A 24,497-nucleotide genomic window follows, 5' to 3' on the forward strand; every position below is an offset into this window, starting at 1 on the left:
GGGTCGAGACCCTTCTTCAGACTGGTTAAGGGAAATGAGAGATATAGACGATGATGTAGAGAGATAAAGAACAATGAAAGATATGCAAAAAAGTAACGATGATAAAGGAAACAGGCCATTGTTAGCTGTTTGTTGGGTGAGAACGAGAAGCTGGTGTGACTTGGGTGGGAGAGGGGTAGAGAGAGAGGGAATGCCGGGACTACCTGAAGTGAGAGAAATCACTACCAGGGCTACAGCGCCTGGAGGGGGTTACATAATTTCTGCTGCCTCAAACGCAAGAAGTGAAATCAATATTCATACCACTGAGTTGTAAGCTGCCCAAGTGAAATATGTTCCTCCAAATTATGTTTAGCCTCACTCTGCCAATGGAGGAGACCGAGGACAGAAAGGTCTGTTTGGGAATGGGAAGGAGAATTAAAGTGTTTAGCAATCTGGAGATCAGGTAGGTTCAGGCAGACTGAGCGAAGGTGATCGCCCAGTCTACGTTTGATCTCGCCGATGTATAAGAGTTCACATGTTGAACAATGGAAACAGTAGATGAGGTTGGAGGAGGTGCAAGTGAACGTCTGCCTCACCTGAAAGGACTGTTGGCTGTGTGTGTCTGGTGCATGTGTCCAGAACAGACAGGTGTGTCGGCTGCTGTGCAGTGTGGCGGATGCAGATCCTGCCAAACTGGTTCATGCAGGAGAGTGAGGGCTCTTCACAGGGCGCACTGGGAACAGCAGATGCCGGCTGACAAAGCAATAGGAATACTTTGTTACATGTGACCAGGCGCAGCGAGATTCTTTGCTTGCATACACAACGTATACAAACCTCCGGCGCTGACCAGTTACAGAGCCCCCCACTCCCCCAACATTGGATCCTCGCTGTCCTTTGTTTCCCATCCTCCTCCTCCAGCCCCCCCCCCCCCCCGGTCCTCCATTCTTCATCCCCTCCCCACCCCCCCCCCACGGTGGTCCTCCACGCTCCCATTGACTGCGGGTCGACCAGCGAGGCATCGTTACCAGGCTTCACCGCAGCCGAGGCCCCACTCCACACCTCCATGTGAACTACAGTGAAACACAGAGTGCTGGAGTAACTCAGCGGCTCAGGCAGCATCTGTGTAGAACATGGACAAACCTACACACCTGCGCGTCTTTGGAGTGTGGGAGAAAACCCACGGAGGTCACGGGGAGAACGTACAAACTCCGTACAGACAGCACCCGTAGTCGGGATGGAACCCGGGTCTCCGGCGCTGCATTCGCTGTAAGGCGGCAACTCTACCGCTGTGGCACCATGCCGACAATGAAAGGTTGATTTGTCAAGTGAAAGCAGGTACTTCAAATTCCATAAGACTATATTAATAATTACAGCTTCATTACTGTGGAACTATTCATTATGAAGCTGATGACTTTAAAAACAAATGTTGTCCAATGTTAATGCAATATACACAGTAATAAAACAACAAATGCTGGAGTAACTCAGTAGGTCAGGCAGCATCTGTGGAGAACATGGATAGGTGACGTTTCACAGAGTGCTGGAGTAACTCAGCGGGTCAGGCAGCATCTGTGGAGAACATGGATAGGTGATGTTTCACAGAGTGCTGGAGTAACTCAGCGGGTCAGGCAGCATCTGTGGAGAACATGGATAGGTGACGTTTCACAGAGTGCTGGAGTAACTCAGCGGGTCAGGCAGCATCTGTGGAGAACGTGGATAGGTGACGTTTCACAGAGTGCTGGAGTAACTCAGCGGGTCAGGCAGCATCTGTGGAGAACATGGATAGGTGATGTTTCGGGTTGGGACCTTCTTCAGACTGATGGAGTAAGTGTGGAAAAGAAAGCTGGAAGAGAGGAGAGGACGGGACAAAGCCAGGCAAGTGATAGGTGGATATGAGTGACGGGGAGGGGGGTTGGTTGGCAGACGAGTGGACAAAGGCCAGAGATGAGGGAGGACTACTTTAAAATGTTGCTTCTGAGGAGCAGGAGTCATCAGCATTACCATCAGCCCTGCTAGTTAAAGAGATTCTCGATTGGTTTCAGCTCAGCGTAGACAAAGTCAAAGAGGTGCTCACTGTAGTGAATGGGGCCGAAGACTGAGTGAAACGTTTGGAGCTACGTTAAGGTTACGATAGGTCAAGGTTAGGATAGCATGCTGGTTGCTGCTGAAATAGCATTCAGAATTAATTAATATTAATGTGGTTAACGTGACCATAATTGGAAAAGAAACTGCAGATGCTGGTTTAAATCGAAAGTAGACAAAAAAAATGCTGGAGTAACTCAGCGGGACAGACAAAGTGAAGAGTGTTGGAGTGGGTGAGTACAGGACCAGGCTTGGTGGCTGGAGTGAAGTGTTGGAGTGGGCAAGTACGGGACCGGGCTTGGTGAGAGTGTATTGGGAACAGCTGCCAAAGTGTGATACAACATCCAGTAAGTGGTAGGCGTTTACAAGTGCAATGATAAGAGTGAGCATGTCTCCGTAAAGGTAGGAAGCAAAGCTGGTGGCAATCGAGAATGTTGGCATTGGAAATATCTTCATGACTGTAGGACACATGGTGAGCAATCAGAAGGTTCCTTGGAAGACAATCCAGGTCTGTCCCTCCCTCTTTCTGAATCAATGTTGTGCCACGTCCAAGCTTTCCTTCAGACTAAAACAGGAAATGTTTGACCATTGAGTGGGGGTGAACAAATGAACATGGCTGAAATCTGATGTTTAGTTGAGCACACTGGTCCACGACTCTGGCACAGTGGGTGCCAATGCGGGCACAGAGCTGGGTGGAACTCTACCTCAAATGGTCCCCCAAAGTACAGAGATGTCTGGAGCCATCTCTGGTTCCAGGAGAAAAAATATACAGCCCTTCTTGGGAAAACAAAACATAGAATTTCATATGATCTGTAACAGGTCAAAACATTCTTACTGTCTCCATCTGGAAATCAAGGACAATTAGTGCATATTATTTATGTTGTATTCTTTTAATATTAAATTCACATCTTTAGAAAAACAATTATAATTTTTGTAGTCAAGATGGCTGTAAATTTCAAATTAAGCTGTTACTTTGAATTTGGTGCCTCGTGTTTTATGCACAATGCATTGGTCATAACGCTTCTATCTGACGAGTTGCTTATCCCACCATTTATTGGCGTCAGTATGCTCAAGACAAGCAAGAGCAGACCCAGTCATTGATGGTGTTGATGGGACATGGCCATTCATTGATGGAACATGGTCATTCATTGATGTTGATGGGACATGGCCATTCATTGATGGAACATGGTCATTCATTGATGAGACATGGTCATTTATTGATGAGACATGGTCATTCATTGATGAGACGTGGTCATTCATTGATGAGACATGGTCATTCATTGACGAGACATGGCCATTCATTGATGGAACATGGCCATTCAATGATGGGATTGATGGCCATTCAATGATGGATTGATGGTCATTCATTGATGGAACATGGCCATTCAATGATGGGATCGGTGGCCATTCATTGATGGAACATGGCCATTCAATGATGGGATTGATGGCCATTCATTGATGGAACATGGCCATTCATTGATGGGCCATGGCCATTCATTGATGGGATTGATGGCCAGTCATAGCTGAGATCACTTCTACTCGTCCAGGTGCTTGCAGATTCTGCGGGTTTTCTCCTTCTTGTTCCTGTTGCCGTGCTTTTTCCAGGGTTTCCCCTCCCCTCCACCAGCCGGCGTTGCTTCGGTGCCGAGCCTGACTCCCATTGCAGCTTGAGCACCTTTTGTCAAAGCGCGCACGTTCTCCTGTAACAAGCAGCATGTGCAGAGGTCACGCCACACAAGAATGCGGAAAGATATAACAAGACTGTTTGTGTTTAAGGATCCCGTTCCCACATCCTGAAAATGTGTTTTAAAAATCATATCTTCAGAGGGTTCTAGTAGGAGAGAGAAAGACAAAGGACAACCAAAGTCCTTTGAGAGCCTTGGGTTCAAAACTAGAGAACATTTTCACACAGAGGGCGGTAGGTACTTGGGACAGAGGAGGCAGTGGAGGCAAGTACGTCAACGACATTTAAAAGACATTTGGACAGGTCCATGGATAGGACAGCTTTAGTGGGATATGGGCCAAATACAGGCAGCGGGACTAGTGTAGATGGCCCTGGGTGGGCATGGGCAAGCTGGGCCGAAGGGCCTGTGTCCATGCTGCGTGACTATGTTTCTACTAGAATATAACCATGTTAATATCCAATTGTATTCTCAGGTTAGTATAGCTTCCATTTGTGGATTTATTAAAAAGCAGAGTTAATGAAAAAACGGACTAAAAATAGACACGACATGCATCTTATTGATTAACCCCAGCTTTGCAATGTCTTGTGTTATCCACACGAGTCCCATGCCATATACAACCCATTCATAAATATCCTCCCCTGCCTGCTGCGCCTTACCTGGTGAAAGAAGTGTTTGTCCACCTCATTTTCAATTCTTTTCACTTGATTTTGCTTCCCTTTGAGCTTTGTGCTGGTTCTGTCACAGGTAACCACCTGCTCTTCACACTTAGCGTGGTGCTGTTGGAAACCAGTAGCGTCCACACCAGGGGGAGGCTGGCAGTACAACAACTTCCCCTGCAGTTACACAGGGAAACACAAGACTTCATATCCAGTAATCACACAATGCTGGAGTAACTCAGCGGCTCAGGCAGCATCTCTGGAGAGAAGGAATGGGTGACGTTTCGGGTCGAGGCCCTTCTTCAGGCTGATGGTCAGGGGATGGGGTGGGACAAAATCCCCTGACATCAGTCTGAAGAAGGATCTCGACCCAAAACGTCACCCATTCCTTCTCTCCAGAGATGCTGCCTGTCCTGCTGAGTTACTCCAGTATTTTATGTCTACCTTCGACTTAAACCAGCATCTGCAGTTTAAGCTAAAGTAAGCGTGCAGGTACAGCAGGCAGTGAAGAAAACGAATGGCATGTTGGCCTTCATAACGAGAGGATTTGAGTATAGGAGTAAAGAGGTCCTTCTGCAGTTGTATAGGGCCCTGGTGAGACCACATCTGGAGTATTGTGTGCAGTTTTGGTCTTCTAATTTGAGGAAGGACATCCTTGCTATTGAGGCAGTGCAGCGTAGGTTCTCCAGGTTATTCCCCGGGATGGCGGAACTGTCATATGAGGAAAGATTGAAAAGTCTGGGCTTGTAGTCACTGGAATTTAGGATGAGAGGGGATCTTATAGAAACGTATAAAATTACAAAAGGACTGGACAAGCTAGATGCAGGAAAAATGTTTCCGATGTTGGGTGAGTCCAGAACCAGGGGCCACAGTCTAAGAATAGAGGAAGACATTTAAAACTGAGATGAGAAAAAACTTTTTCACCCAGAGTTGTGAATTTGTGGAATTCTCTGCCACTGAAGGCAGTAGAGGTCAATTCACTGGATGAATTTAAAAGAGAGTTAGACAGAGCTCTAGGGGATAGTGGAATCAAGGGATATGGGGAGAAGGCAGGCACAGATAACTGATTGTGGATGATCGGCCATGATCACAATGAATGGTGGTGCTGGCCTGAAGGGCCAAACATATTTTCTACGTTTCTATGTTTTCACAGATGCTGCCTGACTAACTGAGTTCCTCCAGCACTTTGTGTTTTCTACATGATTCCAGTATCTCCAGTTCTCTGTCTCTCTTAGATAAATCTATATTTTTTTCCCTTCTGAAGTCCACTATAACACAATTACATCAGTCCACTGGTATCTCTCTGAATTGTATTCTATAGCTCTGGCAGGAAGAGGCAGAGGGAAGGCACTCTTCACCAAGACAAACCATTAAACCGCAGTTAGTTTACTCACCGTCACATAATCCTTCAGAATGTACCTGGCCGCTCTTGGCTGATCTGGCTGCCCATGGGCAGTCATGAAACCTCTCATATCTGTGGAATAGCAAAGCGTTACACAATAACCATCTGTGGAACACCAATGTGTTACACAATATGTTAGACAATCAATAACCATCTGCGGAACACCAATGTGTTACACAATCAATAACTGTCTGCAGAACTTCTCAGTTCTAGGTATCACAAAATGCTGGAGTAACTCAGCAGGTCAGGCAGCATCTAGGAGAGAAGGAATGGGTGATGTTTCGGCTCGAGACCCTTCTTCAGACACAACAGACTTTTTTGTCAGAACTTAACATTAGGTCTTAAAATGAGGTAGCACCAAGACCAACTAAGAGAGTAACAAGATAAACAGGTCTTGACCCGAAACGTCACCCATTCCTTCTCTCCAGAGATGCTGCCTGACCTGCTGAGTTACTCCAGCATTTTGTGATACCTTCGATTTGTACCAGCATCTGCAGTTATTTTCCTTCTCAGTTCAAGGGATTCAAAACAAACCATTTAATGCTATTTTCATTAAGCTGCGATCAAATACTAAATATGAACATGGTTTGGAACATGCATCTCTTTAAATAACATCAAATACTAAATATGAACATGGTCTAGCACATGCATCTCTTTAAACAACTTCAAGGGCCAAGTTCAATTTTATTCAGACATTTTCAACACATTTCAACAATCCGCATTCGAGCAAAGTCTGGGGTAAACATATACTTTTCCTTTCAGAAGAACAAGGACAAGAACAAGAAACATGAAGTTTATAAACCCACAATCCAAAGGTCAGTTGACTCCATTGTCCGAATATGGTGGGCAACAGGTCATTAACAAAATGTAACAATATTAGTGTATTCAATCTTACTGCAAAGCAAAGATGCTACATATAAAATAAGAACAACATTGTTATTTTGAACAACAAGCTTTTTTGTCAGAACTTAACATTAGGTCTTAAAATGAGGTAGCACCAAGACCAACTAATAGAGGAACAAGATAAACAGGTTAGGCACAAAATGCCGGACTGGCAGCATCTGTGGAGAGAAGGAATGGGTGGCGTTTCTGGTCGAGACCCTTAAACAGGTTCATGTCAAGTATCAGGTTATCACTCCTGTGACAGACACAGCTGAGGTTCTTTCAATAAGACACAAAAATGGTAGAAAGCCCAATTTTGTTCCGAGGGTGATTCTGATCTTCCTACAACTTGAATTCCCCTCATGATCACCACACACCAGTGCACACAATATACATGGAGCTCGCTGATAATCCAGCCTTGTTCAATCAGTGCCTTGTTCCAAACAAGAGGAAGGTTGGGACAAGGAAAAGTCTTCCTCAAAAAGGAAAGGAAATGTGACGGGACAAAGAAACAATAAGGTTAGGCCCACTTCTGCATCTCTCCTGATTGGAAAAGCAAGTCTTAAGGAACAGCCTTTTGGTGAAGGTCACACAATGGTGCAGAAAGACATGAGCACATAATTACAAGTTTCGTTTAGTTTAGAGATACAGCGCGGAAACAGGCCCTTTCGGCCCACACACTAACACTATCCTACACCCACTAGGGACAATTTTTTACATTTACCCAGCCAATTAACCTACATACCTGTACGTCTTTGGAGTGTGGGAGGAAACCGAAGATCTCGGAGAAAACCCACGGAGGTCACGGGGAGAACGTACAAACTCCGTACAGAAAGCACCCGTAGTCGGGATCGAACCTGGGTCTCCGGCGCTGCATTCGCTGTAAGGCGGCAACTCTACCGCTGCGCCACCGTGCCGACAATCAAAAGTTGATTTGTCAAGTGAAAGCAGGGACTTCAAATTCCACAAGACTACATTAATAATTACAGCTTCATTACTGTGGAACTATTCATTATGAAGCTGATGACTTTAAAAACAAATGTTGTCCAATGTTAATGCAATATACACAGTAATAAAACAACAAATGCTGGAGTAACTCAGCGGGTCAGGCAGCACCTGTGGAGAACATGGATAGGTGACGTTTCACAGAGTGTTGGAGTAACTCAGCAGGTCAGGCATCTCTGGAGAACATGGATAGGTGACGTTTCACAGAGTGCTGGAGTAACTCAGCGGGTCAGGCAGCATTTCTGGAGAACATGGATAGGTGATGTTTTGAGTCAGGACCTTTCTTCAGGCTGGGAAGGGTCCCGTCCAAAAATGTTACCTATTCCTGCTCTCCAGAGATGCTGCCTGACCCGCTGAGTTATTTCAGCACTCTGTGAAACGTCACCTATCAATGTTCTCCAGAGATGCTGCCTGACCTGCTGAGTTACTCCAGCACTCTATGAAACGTCACCTATCCATGTTCTCCAGAGATGCTGCCTGACCCGCTGAGTTACTCCAGCACTATGTGTACTTTGTATGCCAGCATCCGCAGTTCCTCGTGTCTACACACACAGTAATAAATGAGTTATCGCACACTCACATCCATAGGCAGTTAAGAACTCCTCACAAGTAGGATGCCTATCTGGATCTTCATCCTCTCTCGGTCTGATGATATTAATTCCATACGTGGCTTCCAGAACGTGCCTGGGAATATGCTGGCAGACTTAGCCCAGTCAAGGAATGCATGCAAGTGTGCAAGAACAAGACATTGATAAACGTAACACAGAAATGACTAATGCAGTCAATAGCCCGACAACATAGAAACTACAAAGATTAAAACAAATACAGAAGGGGATGGCATAATCCAGGATTCTGTTGTTGACAGGAAGAATAGGTCCATGAAGACCCCCATCTCCCTTGTTCTGGGTCACATTGATGATAGGCCCGCCATGTTACACACTGCACTAAACTTACAATGACACATAATTCAGCCACTCACACTAATTCACCTCCTGACCAAAAATAAATTAATATTTTGTTTACTTTAGTTTAGAGATACAGCCTGGAAACAGGCCCTTTGGCCCACTGAGTCCATGCTGACCAGCGATCACCGATCCACTCCGTACAGACAAGCACCCAGTCAGGATGGGAACTGGATCTCTTGTGCTGTACGGCAGGGCCTCTAGCGCTGTGACACCGTGCCCTGCCCTGCCCTGCCCCCCCCATGCTGTGCTTGAATCATGAATATATTTCATCGGTATTTTTGGTGCTACAATCCTCCACAAATCCTTGGCAATCCTGGAAGTTTTCTCAGCGTGGAAGCTTCCAACACTAGAGGGCATGGTGGGGCCAGGAACGCGCTGCCAGGGGTGGAGGTGGAGCCAGATACCAGAGTTAGGTCAAGAGGCTTTTAGATGGGCACATGGATATGCAAGGCATGGATGGATATGGATCACGTGCAGGTTTTAGATGGGCACATGGATATGCAGGGCATGGATGGATATGGATCACGTGCAGGTTTTAGATGGGCACATGGTAATGCAGGGCATGGATGGATATGGATCACATGCAGGCACATGAGATGGACACGTGGATATACAGGGCATGGATGGATATGGATCACGTGCAGGTTTTAGATGGGCACATGGATATGCAGGGCATGGATGGATATGGATCACGTGCGGGCACATGAGATGGACACGTGGATATGCAGGGCATGGATGGATATGGATCACGTGCAGGCGGATGAGATGGCATCATGTTGTGGGCTGGAAATATTTGCCTCTTCCTGTGCTGTACTGTTGTAAACTCCATGCTCCAAACTATGCTGTACTCCATGTAACTACAAATACGCTGTCATTGGTTTCAAGTCTTTCAACACAATTTCTTTCATTAGAAAAGTGAACAGAGCAACATAGGTTTAATATAAAAGATCCAACCACCTCTCAGAATGGTGGTAGCCTTTTCCTCAAATAATGGAAGGTGTGAGGAAGGTTGGCATTTTCCCTGCAGTGCATAAATCCCAGTAAAGATCCAGATGTAGAAAGCTTCCTGGGCCTCGCTGAGGTATTCCTCTGATCCGTGCGGAAATCCACACATTTACATCAAAAGGGATCGCCTCAGTTTCAGTTGCACAGGTAAAATATACGCTCCCACCCTGACGCCAACTGCAAACCCACATGCATGGAGTGTGCCGTCAAGTCCACTTCATGTTGAAATTGGGTAGCACAAGAACTAACACAGGAATACTTTAAAATAACATTGAAAGGAGCAGACTTTTTTTGGGGGTGAAACACGTGGATTGGAACATAACAGTAGCAATGTACATCTCAACTTACTGACAGTTTAGCAGAAATTAAACATCGTTCAAGCACATTCTTTTACTAGCCACGGGTCAGAAGAACAAAGGCCTTCCATGAGATGTGTTTTTGATTAAAAATAAATATCAAAAATAATTATTTCCCTTGTGAAGATTCTCCGTCGTGTGCGTTGCAAAAGGGATTGAGCTTCTCAAAGCACAAATTCTTTTGGAGTTAACACATTGACGTGAAGTGAATGTACTGCCTTTAGATACGTGACATTGTGAAAAGGATATCAGAGAGACAGGTGGAACGTGGTCCCTCATCTGATCCACAGGTAGAATCCCACAGCACACCATCTCTGCCTTGGTGGACACAAAGGATGGCATGACCAGGCCCGGACAGTCGCAGAGGCACAAATCAGTCTCCACGTACAACGTCTGTGGGACAAACGTTCCGTGTTAGACATTAGCTGCTCCATATATACATAGAAAACAGGTGCAGGAGGAGGCCATTTGGCTGCTCCCTTCAAAGGTTACCTTCAATTTCCCCAACTATCTAAAGCAACACCTGCTCAATGTTAATGACATTGAAATATCTGTATCCATACACTGGACGGCTCGATTGTAATCGTGTATTGGCTTTCCACTGACTTGGTAGCACGCAACAAAAGCTTTTCACGCTGCGGTACACGTGACAATAAACTAAACTGAAGCATACACTACACATCTGCATTCCCAGGATATGAAATATGTTAACTGGAACATTCTGGGAAGCAGCAACAAATGAGAAACTTGATGCATAACCTAAAGTCAAAACTTTGCCCTTCTCCAGGGAATCTAATGTAGGCTGGCTGGACTGAATGTAAAGCAACCTCTGAGATGGCTACAAATCTTTTAAATGCATCAAGATGATTCAGCTCCTTGTTGGTAAGTTCATGTTTCACAGTTCCCACTTTCAAGCACAAACAGCAGCAACTCTGACAACATGAAGCATCTGCTGAAAGTCAGGTTGCACCAATAAAATTAAACACAACATCAACCACCTAGCAATTGATCCAGAAATGCTTGGTTCCCCACAAACAAGCCCAGTAAACATTCGACTTCCACCCTTCATTGCTTGAAGTTATTAAAATCCAAGACCAAGGGGCATTACCTGGAAATGTTTTGTGTGACCTGGAGTTGCAGATACAGAAACTTTCTTATTTTGGAAGATGGTATTTATAGTGGAACTCTTCCCCACATTAGGATAGCCCACCTATGAAACAAAACATAATGAGTATCTGCACAGACACCACATAGCTCCTCAAATCCACTCAGTCGGCAAACATCGTACACAGGAAACATTTAGATGTCCAACTACCACGGTGGATGGGATTTGCTCCTTACCCCAACCGTGCATCAACCGAGTATGATGCACAAATGCAACATTTGGAAATACTAGAAATAAAAATGTTTTGAAGGGAACCGAAACAAGAAACAGCTTTGGCATGAAGTCGGCGATTTATCTGACCGATGCTTTTCTTGCAAGAACGTAAACCCACGTGGGAATAAAACAGAAACGATTCACTTACTAAGCCAACAGTGATTTCCATATCTTTCACACGCTTTCCTTTGTGTGAAGTTTTAAAAATCTCCAGAAGTTCATTTCGCTGCAAGAGGCGGCTCGAGTTCTTCACACTTTGCTTTGGAAACGGTGTTGGATTGGAGTTGGAAGCAGGAGCAGTCCTGTCATTGTCCACACGAGAGGGCAACCTTATCTCAGCTCCGTGCAGGCCAGCAGCAGCAGCGGCGGCACACTGCGTTATGCTCTCCTTCTCATCTTCAGAACAAGTCTCCCAGAGCTCATCACATTCGCAGTCTTCATACTGACTGCTCTCACCTTCATCTGTGTGGCTCACATCCTCCTGCGCTGCATCAGCATCACTTTCACCTGCACTCTCATCACTTCTCTCTCTGCTTTGCTCTTCTCCCTATTTGTTAACAAATTAAAAAGCATTTACAACACAGAAGCTGCTTGCCACAGGAGGGGGGAGGGTGGAGAGAATATAAGGGGTACAGTAATAGAGGCATGATTTCATAGATGGATGGGGATACCTGCTGTCATAGAGGCATGATTTAACAGATGGATGGGAGATAGCTGCTGTAATAGAGGCATGATTTAACAGATGGAGGAGAGATACCTGCTGTAGTAGAGGCATGATTTAACAGATGGATGGGAGGTAGCTGCTGTTATGACTGATCTTCCTTCTGCCCAAGCTCCAACAACCTCTACAACACATAGCATCAACTACATACCTTTGCCTCAGCGTCGAGTCGCTCCCCTTCCACTGTGGCTGACCAGAACACCACCCGCACACCTTCCCCGGCAAAGTAGTTGGCCCAGACCCTCCTCTGTGCACGGCTCAGCAGATCAGCTTTGTTCAGCAGCATCATGTTGACCTTGTTCGACCGCACCTCCTTTACGTACCGCTCCTGACACAAAATAACACAAGCTTCAATAAAAATGCAAGAGCAGCAACATTCAGAGGACATTCTGACCAATGCATTCAAAGACCAGAAGCTTCACTCTGGTGCCCATGGACGACTTGTGAATATTTGTGCACCTTTCCAGTCGTCTTCACTAGTTCTCCCCCTTGACTTCCTCTCTCCCATCGTCTCATTCTCACCGCTGCTCGTATTTTCCATTTGCTTATCTCAGTGTAAGTAAACATGCTGTATTTTACAGACAGTAGAGCTTCTCAATCTGTAGTCCCATACACAGATTTGTCAGGCAGCATCTCTGGAAAGAAGGAATGGGTGATGTCTCGGGTCGAGACCCTTCTTCAGATCTGTCCCTCTGCTGCCTGTCCCGCTGAGTTACTCCAGCACGTTGTGTCTATCTTCGCTGTAAACCAGCATCTGCAGTTCGTTTGTACACATTCTCCCTCCTTTATTGTGTGGCCATCACACACAATGGAATGGCCAGGCACTAAAATAGGGAATACTCTTTACCCAAACTGTTCATATTCACTGAGTGACTGATCTGTCCTGGATCCTTCCTACACAGTGATGTGTTAGCCCAACTGACAGCTGAAGGCACCACAACGGGGCTTCCAGCTGGGAGATGCCTGTTCCTGAAGGCGTAGATCGAGGCTGGACCACCGACAGGTCGGGTGAGGCAAATGCTCAAGGATGGAGGAGAATCCAACGCAGAAACACAGGAGCAACAGCGGAGATGGTGGGACGGAACGTGACCTGCAAGTGCAGCTACTTGATCATGTTGATAACTGCACCAGGCCAGGAGAGAGTGATGATGTACCAGATCCACAGACACACAGAAGTAACTGGCAGCAAAGTTTACCAAAGATAGACAAAAAAGCTGGAGTAACTCAGCGGGACAGGCAGCATGTCCGGAGAGAGGGAATGGGTGACATTTCGGGTCGAGACCCTTCTCCAGCATCTGCAGTTCCTTCCTACACAAACTACGCTGTTTGACCAAAACATTTAGAGAATAAATGTCCTTTTCTCAGTCGGGACATTGAGTATAAGAGTCAGGACGTCATGTTGCAGCTGTTTGAAACTTCGGTGAGACCGCATATGGAAACAACAGTAGGCAATTCTGGTCCCAGAAAGGATGTTATTAGATTCAAGATTCAATGTAATTGTCACATGTACCAATTAAGGTACAGTGAAATTTGGGTGACAATGCAGCTTTCAAATCTGAGACTTTAACATTTGAAAGAAACGTATTTATTCCATTGCAACAACATTAAAACTGTAAAATTATAACTACACAGTGTTAGTGTTGGTGCTGCAGCAAAGTGGGACATCGCAAAAGAAAGGACAATTATCTAATTTGAACAATTTTTGAATTTTAGAATAAGGGAGGTCATGTAGTTTGCAAAAAAAGTGACAACAGCTAAATCTGTACATACCAGATCTTCACAGCGGAAAAGCAGCGGGTTCCTGGCATCAACGATCTGAACAATGATGTCACTGCACAAACCAAATAAACGCAACACGTTAAAACAGACAAAAACTGCAGATTTACAGTATTTGTAAAAATGACACAGGAGAAATGAGCTGACACGTATGAAACATACAGCTGTATTCAATTACGAAACATATTGACCCTCAATGTCTGCTCACACATACACACAAAACCAGTTTCACCGATACATTACAAGTATCCCTGCCCCTAATGTCACCATATTTTCCCAGCCAGAGCAAGAAACTTCAGAGAAAGTGCCATGGTGTAGGTGATAAAAGGGAGGCTTTTCACGATACATTAATGTACTGGTTGCAGAGCAGAGAAAGTACAGTTGAGAAGGTGCACCATACATTTTATACACGTTAAATTAATCCTGACACGCTGGACAGGTGTGTTTGTACATTTACAAGAAAGAATGCCAGATCTGTACTGAGATCATTCTTTAACAACCTGATGCAACCTATTTTCTTCCAGCAGTAAATATATTTCAATGGTTCCCACACTTGACAGAATTCAGAACCGAGTTATAAAAATACATCTGATCTAGGCAAATGATTAAATACAAAAAACAGGCTCAGAATGCCGAGCCCCTGGAAACAAACGATGTGGTAGATGGACCGAATACTGAAAGAATAACACAGTATGGCACTGTGTAGGGGTGAAGTTCCCACATACTGTACCTTCGCTCAATAACTGCAGGGGTGAAGTTTCATATTTCATTTCATATTTCATATATATACAGCCGGAAACAGGCCTTTTCGGCCCTCCAAGTCCGTGCCGCCCAGCGATCCCCGCACATTAACACTATCCTACACCCACTAGGGACAATTTTTTTACATTTTACCCAGCCAATTAACCTACATACCTGTACGTCTTTGGAGTGTGGGAGGAAACCGAAGATCTCAGAGAAAACCCACGCAGGTCACGGGGAGAACGTACAAACTCCTTACAGTGCAGCACCCGTAGTCAGGATCGAACCTGAGTCTCCGGCGCTGCATTCGCTGTAAAGCAGCAACTCTACCGCTGCGCTACCGGGCCCCACATACACTGGAATTTAGAAGGATAAGAGGAGATCTTATCGAAACGTATAAGATTATTAAGGGGTTGGACACGTTAGAGGCAGGAAACATGTTCCCAATGTTGGGGGAAGTCAAAGAACAAGGGGCCACAGTTTAAGAATAAGGGGTAGGCAATTTAGAACTGAGATGAGGAAAAACTTTTTCAGTCAGAGAGTTGTGAATCTGTGGAATCTGTGGAGGCCAATTCTCTGAATGCATTCAAGAAAGAGCTAGATAGAGCTCTTAAGGATAGCGGAGTCAAGGGGTATGGGGAGAAGGCAGGAACGGGGTACTGATTGAGAATGATCAGCCATGATCACATTGAATGGCGGTGCTGGCTCGAAGGGCCGAATGGCCTCCTCCTGCACCTATTGTCTACTGTACCTTCGCTCAATAACTGCAGGGGTGAAGTTCCCACATACTGTACCTTCGCTCAATAACTCTCCACAGCTGGCGCCAGAAGTCCAGATTCCTTTCAAATGGCGTGAGGATCAAGCTTCTTTCCTCTTCCAGCCTGGACAAAACAAACAGCCTGTAAATGTTCTTGACCCGAAACGTCACCCATTCCTTCTCTCCCGAGATGCTGCCTGGCCCGCTGAGGTACGCCAGCATTTTGTGTCTACCAGCCTGTAAATGTGCCTTGGTATAAAGGCCTAACGCACTGAACCTCCATGTTATCATGAGGAAGTGACTTTCTCCAGAGATGCACTATTATTGTTTGTCTGCACTATTATTATGTGTGTGTGTGTGTGTGTGTGTGGTGTATTTGTGAGTATGTGTACATATACACACAGAAAAAACAATTCTCTCTTGTTTATTTTATTGTTTACAGTGTACTATGCTCACATATTCTGTTGTGCTGCAGCATGTAAGAATTTCATTGTTCTATTTGGGACACATGACAATAAAACACTGTTGACCCGCTGAGTTGCTCCAGCTTTTTGTGTCCACCCACATCAGATGCAAGCTTCTTGTGCTGACAAATGTAAACGTTTGTGTGGTAATGGCCTCGATCTGGCATTACAGGCCTCTGCCCTTTTCTGTGATCACACCCACTGACGTCAAGGTGAAATCATCTGTGTTGCTTCCAAGTTAAAAGTTACAAATGTGAAATCATCCCGATAAAGAATCTTAACTCAAAGTTTATCCTGCAGTTTAAACTGGTAAAAGAAAAGGCAAGTCATTGTCCATTTTTCTTAATCTTACACGTAGAAAAGCAATGACATTTACTGCCTCAACGCCTTTTTTAAAAATGGTGTGCATATTATAAATATGGGAAAGTTATTTATCATACATGGAACGTGATGGAGAAAGTAGATGCGAGAATTAACGGCAGTCCCAAATCTCTGCCCGATGAAATTTTGTTCAAAGATTCACAGTGGTAACTAATAATATTTTCAAGGGTAATTCGATACTTTTCTGTGCTTGAATGAGGAGGGTTGACTTCAGGCAAAAGCAGACATTGTCCGTCAGTGGCACTCGCAATGTGACTAACGTTTATTTACATTGTTTTCCAGGTTTCCTTCAATAGTTACAATGCCAGATTTGGTCAGCACAACGGATCTGTAAAGGGCAGGAGCTGGAGCCAGGATTCTCCTGTAAAGGGCAGGAGCTGGAGCCAGGATTCTCCTGTAAAGGGCAGGAGCTGGAGCCAGGATTCTTCTGCTGAAAATGTCCAGAACTCAGGTTTGAACTAAATTTATGGACAAAGTCGTGAAATATAAAAACCGTGACAGGTTTCAATGCACCTTCCCGTGACTGCAGGATGATTGTCAATGTAGGAAGTCTCACAAAGCAAACACAAGAGCAAAGGTGTAAAATAATTAAACTGCACGACATGTTCCAGTGATTGCTGTTCCCACTCTCTGTGGTGGCTTCACACGCAGGCCTGAAGGGATGCAAGACCGCTCTTCATTTGCAATATTTAAATACATTTTAAATACAAAAACCAGTATTCAACTCCTTAAAAAAAGTTAACCAGAGCGTGAGCACATCAGCCAGGTTCCAGGTTGCATGAGCTGGCAAACTCACCCAGCCAACTGTCTTCTCCACTCCAGGAAAGATTCCCTCTCTGCCAGCTGCAGTTCCTCTGTCGCTGTGTTCTCATCCCAGTGAGGTCTACGACAAACACCAAAGCATCAAAGATAAGCAGAAAACCACAACTTCCACTTTAGCTCATTGCCACGTGTACCGAGGTACAGTGAAAAGCTTTTGTTGCGTGCTATCCAGTCAGCAGAAAGACAATACATGATTACAATCGAGCCATTTACAGTGTACAGATACAGAATAAAGGGAATAACGTTTAGTGCAAGGTAAAGCCAGTTCAAGGATAGTCCGAGGGTCACAGAGGTAGACAGCACTGTTCTCTGGTTGCGATAGTGTAGGAAAATAACTGCAGGTGCTGGTACAAATCGAAGGTATTTATTTCACAAAATGCTGGAGTAACTCAGCAGGTCAGGCAGCATCTCAGGAGAGAAGGAATGGGTGACGTTTCGGGTCGGGTCTGAAGAAGGGTCTCGACACGAAACGTCACCCATTCATTCTCTCCTGAGATGCTGCCTGATCTGGTTGTGATAGGGTAATTCAGTTGCCTGATAACAGCTGGGAAGAAACTGTCCCTGTATCTGGAGGTGTGCGTTTTCACACTTCCATGCCTTTTGCCTGATGGGAGAGGGGAGAAGAGGGAGTGGCCAGGGTGCGATACTTGATTGTGCTGCTGGCCTTGCCGAGACAACGTGAGGTGTAAATGGATTCAATAGAAGGGAGGTTGGTTTGTGTGATGGTCTGGGCTCTTCAACTATTTCTCTCCAAAAGCATTAAATCAATCTGAATAAGGGTCCCAACCTGAAACGTCACCTATCCATGTTCTCCAGAGATGCTGCCTGACCCGCTGAGTTACTCCAGCACTCTGTGAAACGTCACCCATCCATGTTCTCCACAGATGCTGCCTGACCCGCTGAGTTACTCCAGCACTCTGTGAAACGTCACCTATCCATGTGCTCCACAGATGCTGCCTGACCCGCTGAGTTACTCCAGCACTCTGTGAAACGTCACCTATGCCAAGATGTAAAGATTGGGAGATCTTTAATTGAAGCCAATGATTTTTCAAAGAAAACCAAGCTAATAAAGTTGAAAGTAAAAATTGAACAATTTGGTGCCAGAATAAACACGGTTAAGAGTTTTTGATAACCGCAAGTTTACAACAATGTGAAGCATTGAAATACTGGTGTGAAGGTCAAAGCTCTAGGTCACTAATGGTGGGGGAATAAACACAGTAGAATGGCAAGTGCCTGGAATGTACTTATTACTTAAGGCAGATATGATAGTGACATGTAAAAGATTTTTGGACACTTGGATATGCAGGGAATGGAGGGAAATGGATTATATGCAGGTATATAAGAGTTGGTGTTAACATCATGACTGGCACAGATATTGTGGGAAGGAGCATCTGATCCCGTGCTGTACTGTTCTATGTTCCATCTTCTAAAAGAAAATAATATCAAAAAGAACCTTTGAGAAAAGAGAACAGCAAATTCTAGCAGGTGTACTTTGGTATGTGAATATTCAGAGGAAAGGAGCAGACTAAGGCTGTGACACTTTAGTGAATAGAAGACAAACAGTTAACGTAAAAGGATCATCATCGATCATTGTGGAGAAAGCGACAGATTGATAGAGTACTGGAAGTTTCTGTCCTGGAAGAAATTCCACGAGCCAAACATTTTTTGTTGCATTCCTATAAATCTCCAACTGTCTGAAGAATAAATAGAATGCTTGCCCACCTCCTGGGAATGCAAAGAAACTGCTTGTTCTCCTCCTGGAGTTTCTTGATCTTTTTGCTTTCTTCTGTTGTTAGCAACCCAGTTCTGTCTTCAGCAGAAATAATCGTGACATTAAGCTTCTCTGTAGGAAAAGGAGTTATAACGGGACATGACCACCAAAACACAGCTCCTCGTGAAATTATAGGTTAGATTGTCAACAAACAAAATGATTGGCAGTGTAGTGTTGGTTCACCCTGGGACAAATAAGCAGTGGGAATATATAACAGATTTGCTACATTTTTGTGCATAGAAACAAAAATGTAAACCAGCTCTCCTTAAAATGTTCCATTAATACAACTGCTGTTCGAAAATACCATTTTCTCTCTGTGCATTACATATTTATAGCAACTCTGTCCGTGAATAGATGCAAATTTCCTTCATCATTTGACGATTGGTTTGGAGATCGATTCTGCCAGAGGCGAGACCGGGAGGGAGGGGAGAGAAGCTGGAGTATGAGGTGAGATGAGGGGAGCAGTTTGTGAAACCGACAGGTTGGAGTGTGTGGACAATTGGCCATTGCGCAGGTCACACAGCTCGTGGCATCTGTGGAAGATGGAGCAACCCACATTCCCAGATGTCCTGTGAAGTACAGGAGATGCCAGTGGCTCAGGATTTACCGAGGATTCCATCGGTAACTGCATTGAGGGATCTTTGGATGTTAAAGAAATCAAGGCATGTGCGAATAGGGCTGGAAAATGGGACCTAGGGCAGTGAAATAATTTTATTGAATGGCAGAGCAGATTCAAAAGACCCAATGACCTATTCCTGCTCTCATTTGACATGTTTGCCTGCAGGCCAGTCCTCGTCTGCAATCTCTTTTCAAGAGAACATCAGTGAACCAATTCTTTTATCTAATTTGTGTAAGAAGGAACTGCAGATGCTGGTTTAAACCGAAGATAGACACAAAATGCTGGAGTAACTCAGCGGGACAGGTAGCATCTCTGGAGAGCTGAAATGGGTGACATTTCGGGTCGAGACCCTTCTTCAGACTTTTATCTAATCTAGTCGTTTCAGGCTGACTATGAATGGCACTGTTCTCTCATTGTACATTTAACAACAGAGGTTAATCCATGATCGGATTTGAGTTCAAGCCTCCAGCTGGCAAAGCTAGGGATTATGCAACCGTAGCGTATTATTGTAAATATCAAAATTGAAGTTCTTACCAGCAACAAACTCTGTGCCTGCCAGTTCTGCAGTGGCAAGGAATTCATCCAGAGTGCTCTGCTCTGTGACTGACTGCAGGTTGAGCCGTCCCCAGTTATACCCATCGTTCAGCTCGCTGGTGTGAAGCTGCAGGCCACACAACAGCAGAGTTAGAGCCAATAGCCAGCAGCATCATGTAAACCCCCTCTACATCATCCCTGTAATGGGGGAGACCAGAACTGTACACAATACTCCACATTGATCCACGTTAGATCGCATGGGATCCAAGGAGATAGCTGAATGGAGAGCAAATTGGCTCCATGGAAGGAAGCAGAGGGCGATGGTGGAAGGTTGCTTCTCGGCCTGGAGGCCTGTGACTAGTGGTGTGCCTCAGGGTGCGGCGCTGGGCCCGTTACTGTTTGTTATCTACATCAATGATTTGAATGAGAACATACAGGGCAAGATTAACAAGTTTGCTGATGATACAAAAGTTAGTGGTTTTGCAGATAGTGAAGATGGTTGTGAATGATTGCAGCAGGATCTGAATCGATTGGCCAGCTAGGCGGAGGAATGGTTGATGGAATTTAATACAAAGAAGCGTGAGGCGTTGCATTTTGGGACGTCTAACAAGGGCAGGACCTACACAGTAAATGATAGGCCTCTGGGTAGTGTTGTAGAGCAGAGGGATCTAGGAATACAGGTGCATGGTTCCTTGAAGGTGGAGTCGCAGGTAGATAATGTGGTCAACAAGGCATTTGGCACTTCGACCTTCATCAGTCAGAGTATTGAGTATAGAAGTTGGGAGGTCATGTTGCAGTTGTACAAGACATTGGTGAGACCACATTTAGAATATTGTGTTCAGTTCTGGGCACGATGTTATAGGAAAGATATTGTCAAGCTTGAAAGGGTTCAGAGAAGATTTACGAGGATGTTGCCAGGACTAGAGGGAGTGAGCTATAGGCAGAGGTTGAGTAGGCTGGGTTTCTATTCCTTGGAGCGCAGGAGGATGAGGGGTGATCTTATAGAGCAGTGCTTCTTAAACTCATTCACAAAATTTCATTCACCCTCGACTAAAATGTCTTATTTTTTTGGCAATTTTTGTCTTATTCTCCCTTGTGTATAATTTTATATATATTAAGTCATTCACCCTTCATGCACCCCTCTAGTTTCATTCACCCTTGGGTGAACCATTCACCAGTTTAAAAAGCACTGTTACAGAGGTATACAAAATCATGAGAGGAGTAGATCCGGTAGATGCACAGAGTCTCTTGCCCAAAGTAGGGGAATCGAGGACCAGAGGACATAGGTTGAAGGTGAAAAGATTCAATAGGAATCCGAGGGGTAACTATTTCACACAGAGGGTGGTGGGTGTATGGATCAAGCTGCCAGAGGAGGTAGTTGAGGCTGGGACTATCGCAACGTTTAAGAAACTGTTGGACAGGTACATGGAAAGACATTCTAGCCTTAGAGGGAGTAGGAAAGACATTCTAGCCTTAGAGGGAGTACAGACAAAGGTTCACCAGATTGATCCCTGGGATGGCAGGACTTTATATGAAGAAAGACTGGATAGACTAGGCTTATACTCGCTGGAATTTACAAGACTGAGGGGAGATCTTATTGAAACATATAAAATTCTTAAGGGGTTGGAGAGGCTAGATGCGGGAAGATTGTTCCCGATGTTGGGGAAGTCCAGAACCAGGGGTCACAGCTTAAGGATAAGGGGGAAGTCTTTTAGGACCGAGGTGAGAAAACATTTCTTCACACAGAGAGTGGTGAATCTGTGGAATTCTCTGCCACAGAAGGTAGTTGAGGCCAGTTCATTGACTATATTTAAGAGGGAGTTAGATGTGGCCCTTGTGGCTAAAGGGATCAGGGGGTATGGAGAGAAGGCAGGTACAGGCTACTGAGCTGGATGATCAGCCATGATCATATTGATTGGCGATGCAGGCTCGAAGGGCCGAATGGCCTACTCCTGCATCTATTTTCTATGTTTCTATGGATAGGACAGGTTTGGAGGGGTATCGGCTAAGCGAGGGCAGGTGGGACTAGTGTAGCTGGAACATTGTTGGCCGGTGTGGGCAAGTTGGGTCGAAGGGCCTGTTTCCACACTGTGTCACACACTCCTGTCAATCGAATCTAGATTATGGAGTGGATGACGGGGCCCGATCGAGGGGAGAATATCCCGAGGAGGGGGGGAGAGGGGAGAGGGGAGGGGGGGGAGAGGGGAGGGGGGGGAGGGGGGGGAGAGAGGGGAGAGAGAGGGGAGGGGGGGGAGAGAGGGGAGGGGAGGAGAGAGGGGGAGGGGGGGGGATAGAGGGGAGGGGGGGGAGAGAGGGGGGGGGGGAGAGAGGGGAGGGGGGGGGAGAGAGGGGAGGGGGGGAGAGAGGGGAGGGGGGGAGAGAGGGGAGGGGGGGGAGAGAGGGGAGGGGGGAGAGAGGGGAGGAGAGAGAGGAGGGGGGAGAGAGGGGAGGGGGGGAGAGAGGGGAGGAGAGAGGGGAGGGGAGGGGGGGGGAGAGAGGGGAGGGGGGGGAGAGAGGGGAGGGGAGGAGGAGGAGATGGGTAGATCCCGGGGAGCATCAGGGTCTGGTGCGGTGGGGGGTGCCTGGGGCCGCTCACCCATCCGTCAGGCCTGTCCCTGCCCCTGTCCCTGTCCCGGCCGTGGCTCCGGGCGAGGACCCGGCCCAGTCCCCCGCCGCTCGCCGCCGCCGCGCGTGTCCTGCCCATGGCGCCTGGTCTGTCCGTCTCCCGCCCGCTCCGCCGACCCGGCCGCCCAAACCCTCCCCCGGAACCCAGCGTCGCCACCAAGGTTCCGAGGCAGCGGCTGCTTTCCACCGGAGATACACAGAGAGTAACTCAGAGGGTCAGGCAGCATCTGTGGAGAACATGGATAGGTGATGTTTCGGGTCGGGACCCTTCTGCAGACTGAGAGCAGAGAAAGCTGGAAGAGAGGAGGGGCAGGGCAAACCCAAGTGATGGGTGGATACAGGTCAGGGGTTTCTTTGGGGCAGATGGTTGGACAAAAGGGCAGAGATGTAAAGTCAGAAGGATAGAAGAGGTGGGAATTGTGAAGCCAGAGAAAGGAATACAGGTGGAAAGGGACGGTGTGGAGAAATGGGTGCAGTTCCAGGTGGGGCACAGGGAAGTGGGTGGGGGGGGTTGTTTTAGGGTTAGTTCTGGCATCAGTTCAGCTTTGGGTCGTCGGTGAAAAATAACTGCCTGCATATTGCTGCCATTGCCAGTACGTGGCAGTGTTTCACCACATCCAGGTGGCCAGAGAATGATCTTCAATCCAGTCATAAGTGATAGGAGCAGAATGAGGCCACTCGGCCCATCCAGTCCACTCCGCCATTCAATCATGCCTGATCTATCTCTCCCTCCTGACCCCATTCTCCTGCCTTCAAGCTATTACCCCTGACACCCGTACTAATCAAGAATCTATCTATCTCCGCCTTGAAAATATCCACTGACTTGGCCTCCACAGCCTTCTGTGGCAATGAATTCCATAGATTCACCACCCTCTGTTCCTCTGCTGTTGGTTATAAACTGAATGATCAATCATCCAGCAGCAAACAGAGGTGTTGATGATAAACGCGGTGAGTGTGTGTGGATGCATGCGGGCTGTGCGCTGCGTTGAATGAGGAGTTGGTGCAGTCCCCAGTGACGGGGAAAGGACCAGGCGGAGCTGGGGGGCACAGACAGCAGCCGTTTACAGCTCCGTACACCGTGTGTGGCTGATTACTGATGAGCACGAGGACCGCTATCTGGCTGCGGACATCAGTGAGCCAGTGTTTACGCACATCCTGAAGGCACACGCTGGCAGCTCTTCCAACTGGAGATTAACTTGGTTCGTTAAGTTGCTACCATGAACTAACTACTGGACAAAGCTCACTGCCGCTGGAACAGCCTGGGTGAATCTGGCTCCTCTTGCTGTCGAGAGCTCGTTACCCTCTCTTGCCTCCCCTTTCCCAAGCACAATGTACACCAAGGTTTATGTTCATTTTTGTCACATGCCTCGGTACAGTGGAAAGCTTTGTTTTGTATGCTGTTCAATCGAATCAGTTACACCAGTTGCCTTTGACAAGGTCCCACACACGAGATTAGTGGGCAAAATTAGAACATGACATGGATAGAAAATTGGTTGGCAGACAGAAGGCAAAGAGTGGGGATAAACGGGTCCCTGTCAGAATGGCAGGTAGTGGCGAGTGGAATAGCGCAAGGCTCGTTGCTGGGGCCGCAGCTATTTACAATATATATTAATGATTTAGATGATGGAATTAAAAGTAAAACTAGCAAATTTGCAGATGACGCAAAGTTGGGTGGCGGTGTGAACTGCGGAGAGGATGCTAGGAGGTTGCAGGGTGACTTGGACAGGTTGAGTGAGTGGACAGATGCAGTATAATGTAGATAAATGTGAGATTGTCCACTTTGGCGGCAAGAACAAGGAGGCAGATTATTATCTCAATGGTGTTAGGTTAGGTAACGGGGAAGTGCAGCGAGACCTCGGTGTCCTTGTACACCAGTCACTGAAGGTAAACATGC

The 24,497-nt window shown here is 46.2% G+C and overlaps 1 protein-coding gene across 1 annotated transcript; it reads right to left on the minus strand.

Moving 5' to 3' along the window:
* Positions 1-2,942: 2,942 nt before the first annotated feature.
* lsg1 (large 60S subunit nuclear export GTPase 1) lies at positions 2,943-22,704 on the minus strand. The gene is made up of 14 exons (XM_078410907.1): positions 22,575-22,704; positions 19,979-20,105; positions 18,777-18,897; positions 17,029-17,115; positions 15,425-15,511; positions 13,884-13,944; positions 12,265-12,441; positions 11,541-11,939; positions 11,123-11,224; positions 10,248-10,407; positions 8,269-8,391; positions 5,794-5,873; positions 4,400-4,576; positions 2,943-3,758 (listed from the first exon to the last, which is right to left on the minus strand). The coding sequence occupies exons 1-14, from the start codon at positions 22,680-22,682 to the stop codon at positions 3,594-3,596; spliced, it is 1,974 nt and encodes a 657-aa protein (XP_078267033.1). The 5' UTR covers positions 22,683-22,704; the 3' UTR covers positions 2,943-3,593.
* Positions 22,705-24,497: the final 1,793 nt, after the last annotated feature.

Source organism: Rhinoraja longicauda, chromosome 13, assembly GCF_053455715.1.
Source record: "Rhinoraja longicauda isolate Sanriku21f chromosome 13, sRhiLon1.1, whole genome shotgun sequence".
Classification (NCBI taxonomy): Eukaryota; Metazoa; Chordata; class Chondrichthyes; order Rajiformes; family Arhynchobatidae; genus Rhinoraja; species Rhinoraja longicauda.